Source organism: Heterodontus francisci, chromosome 36, assembly GCF_036365525.1.
Source record: "Heterodontus francisci isolate sHetFra1 chromosome 36, sHetFra1.hap1, whole genome shotgun sequence".
Classification (NCBI taxonomy): Eukaryota; Metazoa; Chordata; class Chondrichthyes; order Heterodontiformes; family Heterodontidae; genus Heterodontus; species Heterodontus francisci.
Window position 1 is genome coordinate 45,003,699 of NC_090406.1, and position 13,875 is coordinate 45,017,573.

The 13,875-nt window shown below is 43.6% G+C and overlaps 1 protein-coding gene across 1 annotated transcript in view; it reads right to left on the minus strand.

Moving 5' to 3' along the window:
• Positions 1 to 10,506: 10,506 nt before the first annotated feature.
• The window catches only part of LOC137351463 (uncharacterized), a 165,052-nt gene continuing 161,683 nt past the window's right edge, over positions 10,507 to 13,875 (minus strand). Inside the window, exon 4 of the mRNA XM_068015912.1 lies at positions 10,507 to 11,424. Coding sequence (XP_067872013.1) covers positions 10,507 to 11,424 — 918 coding nt within the window. The remainder of the gene's footprint in view (positions 11,425 to 13,875) is intronic.

Below are 13,875 nucleotides of genomic sequence, written 5' to 3' on the forward strand. Positions count from 1 at the left end.
CCCATCGGGTTCGGGCTGGGTAGCAGGCCTTTAATCCACAGTGCTGTGAGGGAGAAAATTCCAGGATTTTGTGCTGCTGAAGAAGCCTCGACAAGATGCTGCAATGCATTTTGTTACATGAGCACTTCTATTTTTCCGTGTACAATATGTTTTAAGAAATTATAGTTGGATTGTGGACACTGATTCATCTGGAATCTTGAAGAGGCTGAATTTGGGTGTTTTTCTTGAAAGGAAGGTCAACAGGAGGTTGACCAGTAAACAAATCTTACTGGAAAGCATCTTTTTGCAAATAGCCCAGCAGGGGGTTTGTGCATCTGACTCTGAAAAGGATGTTTACAAGGGAAAGACAAACCAAGATTTATGGTTGTCATATGACTTGCCTCTGGAAAGTTTTTTGTTTCATTTTTAAACTGTTAAAAAAGCCAGTGGATGTTTAGCCAAAAACAGAAAGAAGTTTGCTTCCTGATTTGCCTGAGAACAGAAGAAGACAGCTGATATCTCTCTTTGAAGAATCCCTGCATCTTTAAACAATTCCTGCATTAAGTTTCCTCCTGTATTTGAAGAAATCCTGCATGTTTGCAGAAAACCTTGCATCTTTGAAGGAACTTTGCATCGAATGTGTGAGCATTGAAATCTTTGTTGCTGCACCTGATGTAAGACCTATGTGAAGCCTTCTGTAGCTGCATCTCTTGAAAGCCTACCCAGACAGTTCATCGACATTGCCTGGAAAGAACTGTTCTAGGAAGATTCCTAGTTGCAGTCACCTATTCGCCTTTGGAACACCTCGCCAAAAAAAAGGACTGCCACATCTTCTCTTCAGTCTAAGTTTGTTTAGTCCTTCCATTTCTTTGTAAGCAAGAATCCCTTTTTTTACTGGTTAACCAGTTGTGTGTGTGACTGAGTGTGTGTGAGAAGGCTAGGATAAAAATAAGGGGCTTTAATATTTCAATTTATGTGTATGTTTACTTTATTATTGGTTAAGACTTGAGGCATAATAAATGGGTAATTTTTGTTGTTTGTTAAAGAAACTTGTTTGGTGTGCTTTATTTTTAGGAAAAAATAGAGTATTTGATTGACTGTTTCAGTAAGTGGGAAAATTCGAATATATGTTGTGACATGTGGAGAAGTGGGACTGAATGAACAGTGCACTCCCCCCGCCTCGGTCGTAACATATTAATTGGGGGCTCTTGTCGGGATTAAACCCAACGTTCAATTGTAAGTGGGGTACTAGTAATTGAAAAAGGGAAATAAAAGAACCAGGTTTCTTGTGTAATACAGTAACGTCTAAACCAAAAGAATGTCCTTAGTAGTTGCTGAGACTTTTCTGGAGAAGGAGGATGTATCCGAGTGACTTGCAAAACTTAACCAATGTTGAGGTAAAGGATTTGGCAGACCTGTTGGGATTAGAATTGAAATCAGGAGCTAAAAAAAGCAGAGATAATTGAAGTAAGAGCTCAACATTTGAAATTGGAAGAAGGAAAATCAGAGGATAGTGAAGTTGAATCAACTAAAATTCAGTTAGAAAGGGAGAACCTTAAATCTGAACAGGAAAAAGAACTAAGAAAACTTGAACAGGAACAGGAAATAGAAAAACTTAAATTTGATTCTAGAAAAGAAATAGCAATGAAAAATCTTGAGTTTGAGGAAAAGGAAAAGGAAAGAGAAAGAGAGAAAAAGAGAGAAGGGAATTCAAAGTAAATGCAGAGAAAGGGGCCCTAAACGAGACTACAGCAGATCAGACTGTAATTGGCTGGATTGGATTTGTCCTGCCTTTTGTGGACAGGCCATACCTGGGCAATTTTCCCATTGTCAGTAGATGCCAGTGTTGTAGCTGTACTGAGACAGCTTGCCTGGAGGTTCAGTTAGTTCCAGAGCACAAGTCTTCAGCACTACAGCTGGGATCTTGTTTGGGCCTTTGCTGTATCCAGTTCCTTCAGCCACTTCTTGATGTCATGTGGAGTGAATCGCATTGGCTGAAGACTGGCTTCTGCGATACTGGGAACCTTGGAAAGAGACTGAGATGGATCATCCACATGGCACTTCTGGCTGAAGATGGTTGCAAATGCTTCAGCTCTGTCTTTTACACCGACATGCTGGGCACCCCTATCATTGATGATAGGGATGTTTGTGGAGCCTTCTCCTGTTAGTTGTTTAATTGTCCACCATCATTCATGACTGATGTGGAAGGACTACAGAGCTTTGATGTGATCCATTGACTGTCGGATCTCTCAGCCATGTCTATAGCATACAACTTATGCTGTTTAGCATGTACGTAGTCCTGTGTTGTAGCTTCACCAGCTTGACACCTCATTTTACGTATGCCTGGTGCTGCTCCTGCCATGCTCTCCTGCACTCTTAATTGAACCAGGATTGGTCCCCTGGCATCAGGGTTGTAGTATAAGCACCTTAAAGGGTTAACGTTGGAGACAGTGAGAGCAACCCATCCCACTGGGCTGATGATGATGTAACAGTCACATACATGGTAATTGGCTTTGGAAGAAGAAAGTAGCAACAAGTAGGATGCTAGCTCAAGAGTCTCGAGGAGAGTGTAAATAGAGTATAAAAGCAACATATTATTTAAATGGAGAGAGATTGCAGAACTCTGAGATGCAAAGAGATCTGGATGGCCTAGTACATGTAACACAAAAGTTAGTATGTAGTAGAGGCCTGCGCAGGTCGGGAAAAAAGAACCCGACCCGAACCCGACCGAACCACAGCGGACCCGAGCCCGACCCGGCCCGATTCCCTCCGATTTTGCCCCCAAGCCCGACCCGACCCAACCATCCCTTCACATATCTTCCGACTGGGAAGCTCCACGAAGCTGCAGTGCATGCGCGATGACATCATAGTGACATCACTCGCTCACTGCGCAGATTCAGTTTTGTCCTGGACTCCCAGCTCAGGTAAGTTTTTTAATTTCAATACTTACCAGCAGAGCACTTGCCCTGAGTATCCGGCCCGACCCAACCCGACTCAACCTGGATTCGACCCGACCTGACTTGAGCCCAAAAACCATACCCTGAAGATGGGCCCGACCCGACCTGACCCGAACTCGAAACACGTCATCGGGTCTCGTCGGGTTCAGGTCAGGTAGAAGACCTCTAGTATGTAGCTACAGCAAGTGATTAAGAAGGCAAATGCAAAGGAAATAGAATATAAAGGAGAGATGTTTTGCTACAGTTGTACAGGGCTTTAGTGAGACCAAGGGTGGCACAGTGGTGCAGTGGCTAGCACCACAGCCTCACAGCTCCAGTGACCTGGGTTTGGTTCTGGGTACTACCTGTGTGGAGTTTACAAGTTCTTCCTGTGACCGCGTGGGTTTCCTCTGGGTGCTCCAGTTTCCTCCCACATGCCAAAAACATGTGGGTTGATGGGTAAATTGGCCATTGTAAAATAATTACCCCTAGTGTAGGTAGGAGAATTGAGGGAAGGTGGGGATGTGAGAGGGAAAAATGGGATTAATGTAGGATTGGTATAAATGGGTGGTTGATGGTCAGCACAGACTCAGTGGGCCAAAGGGCCTGTTTTGGTGCTGTATCTCTCTATGACATCTAGAGTATTGTGTACAGTTTTGGTCTCCTTACTTAAGAAAAGATATAATTGCATTGGAAATAGTACAGAGAAGGTTCACTTCGCTGATTCCTGGGATAAGATGGTTATCTTATGAGGAAAGGTTAGGTCTGTATTCAATGGTGTTTAGAAGGATGAGAGGTGATCTTATTGAATCATATAAGATCCTGAGGGGACTTGACAGGGTGGATGTAGAAAGGATGTTTCCCCTTGTGGGAGAGACTAAAACTAGGGAGCAGAGTTTAAAAATAAGGGATCTCCCATTTTGGACAGAGATGAGGAGAATTTATTTTTCTCTCAGAGTCAGGGGAAGTCAGGGGAACTCTTTTCCCTGGAGATCAGTGGAGGCAGGGTCATTGAATGTTTTTAAGGCAGAGGTAGACGGAACCTTGACAGACAAGGGAGTCAAAGGTTGTCGGGGGTAGGTAGGAAAGTGGAATTGAGTCCAAAAACAGATCAGCCATGATCTTATAGAATGGTGGAGCAGGCTCAAGGGGTCAAATGGTCTACTGTTGCTCCTGGTTTGTATGTTCTTATGTAGATGTACAAATAATAAAAAGAGTTATTAGTTGACCTTATCTAGACCCTGAGACTTTAAAAATAATGCCCTATCTACTCTACTTCTACAACAACAACACACAGCATGGGGGCATTGGTTAAAATGACCAGAAAGTACTGAAAATGCCTTACGTCATGAAGTAGCACCAAGAGAACAGCAGATCTCGTTGAGGGACTGCAAAGAGCTCCAGAGCTGCTCTGTAGCCAAAAAGATACAGACAGTCGTGCAGGCATTCGGACTGCACCACAGAAGTGTGGTGGTCTGTTATGAAATATCCAAGTCCAGCGATCAGGTTCCAAGTCACAGTGCTGGGCAACAGTCCAGGATCAGGTGAGAACATTTTTTAAAGGGGCCATTGTGGCTAACTGTGCACTGGATTGAAAAAAGCAGGGTGCAAGGTCGATCTTGAGCGAAAAGATGAATCAGAAGTTGGGCGGAGTCAGTAGCCCTTACTCAGAAAGCACAGGAACCCCAGAAAGTGTGGGAAACAGCCAGAAAGAGTACAAACATCTCGACTTTAACAAAGCCTAGGAAAACAGAATGGCTTCAAGATTTAGAATGCCTAAAAGCTTCCACGATCAGGAAGGACTCAATCAGGTACCAAATTGGTCCTTATGGAGAAAAAGATTCCTCCAATTTAGGATTGCTTCCCAGCTGCATACTTAATCAGAAGCAGAACAAGTAAATACCCTTTTAAAGTCTATGGGTGCAATTGCAGATGACGTGATTGTGAGGCAAGGAATAAACGAGGCATCTGATAAATCTGAGGGTGTGCTACAAGTCTTCAACAATATTTCAATATACACAATAAGAAAATTCTGGAAAGAGCAAAATTTAATGTGAGTCCAGAAAATAGGTGAATCCATAGATTCTTTTATAAATGGTTTATAGAGATTGGCAGAGGGATGTGACTATGGAGAATTGAAGGCGGAACTGATAAGGGACCGAATAGTTGCCTGAATAGCTGGAGTCTTTATCAGATCTCTTACAGTAGAAAGACAACCTTACAGTCGAGAAGGTAATTCAGATTGTACGACAGGCATAAGTCTGAAGACAAAACAGAGCCATTCTTTGGGCTGAACAGAAGCTTTGGATTAGATAAAAGTCAATGACTGCACAGTTCTTAAAGTCAAAGACGGAGAGGCAATCTATTGAGAAGAAGACATGCACAGGTGAGAAGGTGCATGACACTGAGAAACCATGCCAGCACTGTGGAGCCAAGAAGACCCACAGACGACAGTGGTGTCCTGCTTGTAAAGCAGAATGTTTGCCTTATGGGAAAAAGTGCCAGAGCAAGAACTCTTCACTCAAAGAGCGATAAATAAACTGCACCAACTTCCAGCAGAAAAGGAACCAGGAGATTGCCTAAGAGAAATTAATGACCCAAATCAAGAATTTTGGACAGTGGACATTTATGTAAATGGACACCTAATGAATTTTAAACTCGACACAGGTGCTCGTGTCACAGTTCTGTCAGACCAAGAGCCATGGGTGATGAGACATTACCTAAAACCAGTGGACACACAGTTGCATGGTCTAGGCAGGACCCAACTGAAAGTGAAGGGCAAGCTTCAAGCAACTCTCCAATATAGAAGGAGACAAATTATGGAGACCTCATATGTGTTGCAAAACCAAGAATTTTCCCTCTTGAGCAGAAAAATCTGTTTAGACCTGCATGTGATGAAGAAAATTGATGAAGTCAAACAGCCATAGGTAAACAATCGCTTTCAAGCAGTCTATCATGTCCGGAACTAAAATAGAGTAAAAGACCAGGAAAAGTCTTATAGAAGGCAACAAACTGAAAATTTATAACAAAAGATTTTGTGACTGAAACTTACTCAAACTGAACGAAGGCCAGAGAGTATGGATACGTGACCTAGAAAGGAAAGGTACCGTAATCCACAGAGATGAAAGCTACCAGCAATCATATGTGATACACACAACAGGAGGGAATATATGTAGAAATAGGAGAAACATTATCTCTATTCCCCAGAAGCAACAGTCAATCATTCATTTGGAAGACCCAGAACAAACCCAAAGCAAACAAAATCTTTAGTGAAGATCAAACAAGTCAACAATCCAGACTTACAAGGAAGACTATTGAATGCCCCAGTCAGACTAGAACAAGAACAGGGAGAGTCATGAAACCTCCGATTAGACTAAACCGGTGAAATCAGAGACTTGGGGTGGGAAAGGGTAGTAGGTAAAGTCAAGAATGTATATATGTTAAAGAATATGTATGGATAAAGACTTGGGGGGAGATGTAGTATAAGAACCAGGGTTGGTCCTGTGGCATCAGGGTAGTAGTATGTGCACCTGAAAGGGTTAATGTTGGAGACAGTGAGAGTAACCCCTCCCACTGTAGTGATGATGATGTAACAGTCAAATGGTAATGGGCTTTGGAAGAAGAGAGTAACAGCATGAAGGATGCTAGCTAGAGAGGCTTGTGGAGAGTGTAAATAGAGATGTGTAAATAATGAAAGAGTCATTAGTTGACCTTATCTGGACTTGAGACTTTATCAATAATGCCCTATCTACTCTACTGCTATAACACCAACAACAACAAGGGTAATGGTAGAGTAAGGGATATTCCGGGGCATGAGGTTAAAGATTGTGGTTGAACACAATTCTGCTGCTGCTGATGGCCCACAGCATCTCATGGATGCCCAGTTTTGAGCTGCCAGCTCTGTTCTGAATCTATCTCATTTAGCATGGTGATAGTGCCACTCAACACAATGGCAGGTGTCCTTAGTGTGAACACGAGACTTGTTCTCCACAAGGACGGTGCAGCAGTCATTCCAACCAATACTTTCATGGACAGTTTTTTTTCCAAAAATATACTTTATTCATAAAATTTGTAAAACTGCATTACATAACACTTCCAATTGGCATTACATAAGGTGCAATACAGTGCAATTTCTTTCAATTACAGTGCGTGGCACTCTGAGGTGAATCATTATACTTACAGGTTATATTTACAATATACATTTCATGTCAGACATTACTTGGTGCATACAGCCTGAGGGGTTTTACATGGGTTCCAGCCCCTTGGTAGATTGGTGAGGATGAGTTCATATAGTTTTTTCTCATGTGTTGATTCTCTCACCACCTGCTACTAGCACTGTCTGGCAGTTATTGTACTGAGTTCTTTATGTTGTCTGATGCAACATAAATGAGATGCATGGAGTCCAGTTGTGCTAAAGATCTAACAGGTTTATTACAGCTAAACTATTATATACAGTACAGAGCAAACTATTTACAGAAACTTACTCTAAGTGTTACAGTTGCAGAGTGACTCTGGCTTGAGTCACATGACTACGTCTTGGCACTTGGCTCATTAGCATACTAAGATCTTAAAGGCAATCATACAACACATATGTCCTTCAGGACTCAGCCAGCTCGGTCATTAGTGGGGCTACATTGAATGCTACCAACCAGAGTACATTCTGTGATCTTGCTACTCTCAGTGCTCCTTTCAAGTGATGTTCAACATGGAGGAGTACTGATTCATCAGCTGAGGGAAGGCACTAGGTGGTAATCAACAGGAGGTTTCCTTGCCCATGTTTGAGCTGATGTCATGAGACTCCATGAGACCCCATGGAGTCCAGAGTCAACGTTGAGGACTTCCAGGGTCACTCCCTCCAGACTGTACACCACTGTACTGCCACCTCTGGTGGCTGTGTCTTGCCAGTGGGACAGGACATGCCCAACAATGTTGATGGAGGAGTCTGGGACATTGGCTGTAAGGTATGATGGACTGAGTATGACTATATCAGACAGTTGTTTGACTAGTCTGTGGAACAGCACTGTCAAATTTACCACAAGTGCCCAGGTGTTAGTGAAGAGAACTTTGCAAGCTCGACTGGGCAGAATGTGCCTTTGTCCAATGCCTAGATAGAAGCCAAGAGATCTGTCTTTTTTTAAAACTCTTGTTATACTTTGTCGTACTGATTTGATACAACTGAGTGGCTTGCTAGGCTATTTCAGAGGTCAGTTAAGAATCATACAGACATAGGAAATAGAAGCAGGAGTAGGCCATTCGGCCCCTGAGCTTGCTCCGCCATTCAACTAGATCATGGCTGATCTTCTACCTCAATGCCATTTTCCCGCACTATTCCCATATCCCTTGATATCTTTACTATCTAGAAATCTATCAATCTATGTCTTGAACATACTCAATGACTGAACCTCCATAGCCCTCTGGAGTAGAGAATTCCAAAGATTCACCACCCTCTAAATGAAGAAATTCCTCCTCATCTCAGTCCTAAATGGACTGCCCCTTATTCTGAGACTGCGTCCCCTGGTTCTAGACCCCCAGCCAGGGGAAACATCCTTCCTGCATCAACCCTGTTGAGCCCTGTAAGAATTTTATATGCTTCAATGCGATCACCGCTCATTCTGCTAAACTCTGGAGAACACAGGCCCAGCCTCCTCAATCTCTTCTCATAGGACAATCCTATCATCCCAGGAATAAATCTGTGAACCATCATTGCACTCCTTCTTTGGCAAGTATATCCTGCTTTAGGTAAGGAGGCTAAAACTGTACACAATACTCCAGCTGCTGTCTCACCAAGGCTCTATACAATTGCAGCAAGACATCTTTACTCCTGTACTAAAATCCTCTTGCAATGAAGGTCAACATACCATTTGTCTTCCTAATTGCTTGCTGCAACTGCATGTTAACTTTCAGTGACTTATGAACTAGGTCCCTTTGAACATCAACACTTCCCAATGTCTCAACATTTATTCTACAAAAGTAGATAACTTCACATTTTTCCACATTATATTCCATCTTCCATGTTCTTGCCCACTCACTTAGCCGTCTAAATCCCCATGGAGCTTCTTTGCATCCACCTCGCATCTCACATTCCCACCTAGTTTTGTGCCATCAGCAAACTGGGAAATATTATATTTGGTCCCCACATCCAAATCATAGATTGTGAATAGCTGGGGTCCAAGCATTAATCCTTGTGGTACCCCACTAGGCACACCCTGCCATCCTGAGAATGACCCATTTATTCCTACTCTCTGTTTTCTGTCCGTTAACTAATTCTCAATCCAGGCAAGTATATCACCCCCAATCCCATATGCTCTAATTTTGCTTCCTAACCTCTTTTTTGGGACCTTATCAAAATCCTTCTGAAAATCCAACTACACCACATCCACTGGTTCCCCCTTATTTATTCTGCTAGTTACATCCTCAAAAATCTCCAACAGGTTCGTCAAATATGATTTCCCTTTGATAAAAACACATTGACTTTGCCCAATCCTACCATTATTTTCTAAGTGTCCAGTTATCACATCCTTTATAATAAATTCTAGCATTTTTCCTACTAATAATGTCAGATTAACAGGTCTGCAGTTCCCCGTTTTCTCTCTTCCTCCTTTCTTAAATAGTGGGGTTACATTCGCTACCTTCCAACTTTCAAGAACTGCTCCAGAATCTATAGAATTTTGGAAGATGATCACCAATGCATCTACTATCTCTACAGCCACCTGTTTCAACACTCTGGGATGTGGTCAACCACTTTGCTGTGGGTCTGGAGTCACGTGTAGGTCAGACCAGGTAAGGACATCAGATTTCTGTCCCTAAAGGACATTTGTGAACCAGATGGGTTTTTATGACAATCCACAAGTTTGCTGTCCACCATGACTGAGACTAGCTTTTTATAAAATAGATTTATTAACTGAATTTCAATTCCCCAGCTGCCATTGTAGGATTTTGAACTCATGTCTCCAGATCATTAATCCAGGCCTCTGGATTACTAGTCCAGTAGCAGAATCACTATTCTACCTGGTTACACTTGCACAGTTACCTAGTTACAGTTACACAGTAAGTTATTGACTTGATCACTTGTATAAGTCTGTATTGACCTAGAGTTACGGTTAGCAATTCCTCCTGATCCACAAGTGGTTTTACCTCAGCTGATGAAACGCTAGGTGGAGGAACTCTCTCTCTCTCTCTCTCTCTCTCTCAGCCAAGCTACCAAGTCAGAGTTCAGGAACAACTCCAACAGTTGTCCCTACTCTCACCAGCTCTACTCCTGGGTAGCTCACAGAAGTGTCTGGGAGATTAATAATACTGCCCACTAATATTGGATGATAGGTCAAATAATCTTAACTTCTTAATTCAGCTGCTATCAGCAATGGCCAATCCAGTTTACCAGAAGAGTTTAATATCAACTGGAAATATAACTTTGGAGTGGGTATTGTGGATGAATCAGAGTTAAACCTCCAGTAATAATCCTCTCTCCCATTCTGTACCTGATCAAATCTAGCTCATCATACATTTCAGTGGCATTTGAGAGTATTAAAGCTAAACACTTTTAAATTTGATTGATTTATTATTATAAACATTAGTCAAAACAGCCAGACCATTATAAGTCTCCAGTTTTTGTCCCGGACAGTATTTCAGCACAAATCTTCTCAAACCTCCGTCTGCTTAATAGATCCCGAGCAGCGTTAATTCCAGTGAAGTGCAATGTTCCCCAGAACTCTGCATCTTCATCCGGTACACTCATCAGCTCCTTGTTGGAGATGTAAGGATCCGGGACGTGAAAGAATATGTCATATAGAGCCTCGTCATACCGAGTACGGGCCAGGTATGAACACAGCTGGGTATGTTGCAAAAGAGGACCTGGTATGGATTCCAAGTACATTGGTTCCGACTTACCTGCTGGGTTTTGAGCTGCTGGAGGAGGCTTTGTGGTAGTGGGAGTAGAGGGAGTAGAGGGAGGAGTGTCCTGAATCTGCCAGTAAGGAGAGTACCAAAAGTAGTAATTTGGAGGACCATCGAGAGCTGAGGGATAAAAGTGAAATTCAGGCCTCTTATTACCTGGCATCATATGAGATTCCAGGTGCATGAATTTGATATTTTTGCTGAGGCCAGCTCTATCTGATTTTCTAGTAGGGATCTGATTGGCCAGAGGTTTCACACTTTGTGTCTCACGTGTTGACGATAATTCATTTGAGGCTTGGTTGGACCGAGTATTCATACCTGCAGCAGAGGTTGTCACATCTGGCACAACATCTGCTGATGTTACACTCGAGGCCTGACTGGCTGTAGTGGGGACAGTAAGAGCGGAGCTGCCTTCACCCAGCACTGATGCTGGAGCTGAGATTCCCTGGAGCAGCCATTTCCTGAGTGCACTCTCTGCAGTCTGAGTTTGGGACTTTATGATTCCGTTTGTCACAGGTGAAGCTTTGAGTGAAGAATCCTTTCCTTTTGTCTGGCTTTCTGTGGATGAGGCTTTTCGTGGAGAAAGGTTTTTGGATCCAGGGCCATCAGCTGCATCCTTTAACAACAACAACAACAACAACTTATAATTATATAGCACCTTTAGCATAATAAAACATCCCAAGGCTTCACAGAAGCATTATAAAGCAAAAGTATGACACTGCGCCACAAAAGGAGACTTTCGGTTAGATGACCAAAAGCTTGGTCAAAGAGGTTTTAAGGAGTGTCCTAAAGGAGGAAAGTGAGGTAGAAAGGTGGAGAGGTGTAGGAAGGGTATTCCAGAGCTTGGGGCCTAGGCAACTGAAGGCGTGGTCACCAATGGTGGATCAATTAAAATCAGGGATGCCAAGAGGCCGGAATTAGAGGAGTGTAGATGTCTTGGAGGGTTGTGGGGCTGGAGGAGATTACAGAGATAGGGAGAGGCAAGACCGTGGAGGGATTTGAAAACAAGGATGAGAATTTTAAAATCAAGGCGTTTCTTGACCAGGCACCAATATAAGTCAGTGAGCACAGCAGTGATAGGGGAACGGGACTTGGTGTGAGTTAAGACATGGGGAGTAGAGGTTTGGATGACCTCAAGTTTACGGAGAGTGAAATGTGGGAGACCAGCCAGGAGTGCATTGGAATAGTCACGTCTAGAAGTAACGAGGCATGAATGAGGGTTTCAGGAGCAGATGAGCTGAGACTGGTGACGTGGGGCGATGTTACGTTGTTGGAAATAGGCGGTCTTAGAGTTGGCATGAATATGAGATCAGAAGCTCATCTTGGGGTCAAATATAACACCAAAGTTGCGAACAGGCTGGTTTACTCTCAGACTGTTGCCTGGGAGAGGAATGGAGTCAGTTGCTAGGGAACGGAGTTTGACGCAGGGACCGAAAACAATGACTTCAGTTTTCCCAATATTTAATTGGAGGAAATCTCTGCTCATCCACTACTGGATGTTGGATAAGCAGTCTGATAATTTAGCAATGGAGGAGGAGCCGAGAGAAGTAGTGGTGAGGTAAAACTGCATGTCATCAGCATACATGCGAAAACTAACACTGTGCTTTCGGATAATGTCGATGAGGGGCAGCATGCAGATGATGACTAGGAGGGGGCCAAAGATAGATCCTTGGGGGACACCAGCGGGAGCAGGAAGAGAAGCCATTGCAAGTGATTCACTGGTGATGACTAGATAGATAAGAATGGAACCAGGTGAGAGCAGTCCCACCCAGCTGGACAACAGTGGAGAGTCATTGGAGGAGGATGGTGTGGTCAATGTGTCAAAGGTTGCAGGCAGGTTGAGAAGGATGAGGAGGGAAATTTTATCTTTGTCACAGTCACATAGAATGTCATTTGTGACTTTGATAAGAGCTGTGTTGGTATTGTGGTGGGACAGAAACCTGATTGGAGGGATTCAAAGATGGAGTTCCAGGAAAGATGGGAATGGATTTGGGAGGCAACAACATGTTCAAGGACCTTGGAGAGGAAAGGGAGGTTGGAGATGGGATGGCAGTTTACAAGGGCGATGGAGTCAAGGGTTGGTTTTTTGAGGATGGGGTGATGGCAACAGATTTAAAGGAGAGAGGGACAACACCTGAAGAGGGAGAACTGTTTACAATATTAGTTCACCTGGGGATCAGGAGGGGAATAAAAGCAAAATACTCCGGATGCTGGAAATCTCAAATAAAAACAAGAAATGCTGGAAATACTCAGCAGGTCTGGCAGCATCTGTGGAGAGAGAAGCAGAGTTAACGTTTCAGGTCAGTGACCCTTCTTGGGAACCAGGATCAGGAGCGGAAGTTGGGTGATCAGTTTAGTGGGAATAGGATCAAGGGAACAGGAGGTGGGTCTCATGGACAAGATGAGTTCAGAGAGGGCATAAGGGGAGATAGGAGAGAAACTAGAGAAAGATGCGAATTCAGGGCAAGGGCGGAGGGAGCATTGTAGGAAGATTGGCCAGGTGGGCTAGTGGAAGGGAGGAATGCGGCCGAGGCAGTTGATCGATGGTCTCGATCTTAGTGTCAAAGAAGTCCATGAACTCCTCGCACTTATTGTTAGATGTCAGGGTGGAGGATATGGGGTAGAGGGGTTTAAGAAGATGGTTTATAGTAGAGAAAAGAAGCCAGCGTTATTTTTGCATTCCAGGACGGTCCTGGAACAGTGAGCAGTTTCAGCAGATGACAGGAGGACCCAATATTGTTTCATGTGGTCCAGCCAGATCTGGAGATGGATTGCTAAACCAGTTGTCTGCCATATCCTTTCAAGTCTGTGTCTCTTGGACTGAAGGGAGCGGAGATGAGGGCCATACCAGGGCGGGGTGACAGCTAGGGTGAGAGGGAGTAACAGTTTTATTGGGGACTAGGGCATCAAAGGTGGAGGTGAGGATGTGGTCGAGCAAATCATCAGCTGCAGAAATGTTGTGACGAGCAGAGGACCAAAGTCTAGACAGTTGGGATTTTGAAAGTGCACTTGTAAGTGAATGGGGGATAGTTTTTCTCAGGGATGGATGCAGAATGAGGTAGAGTTG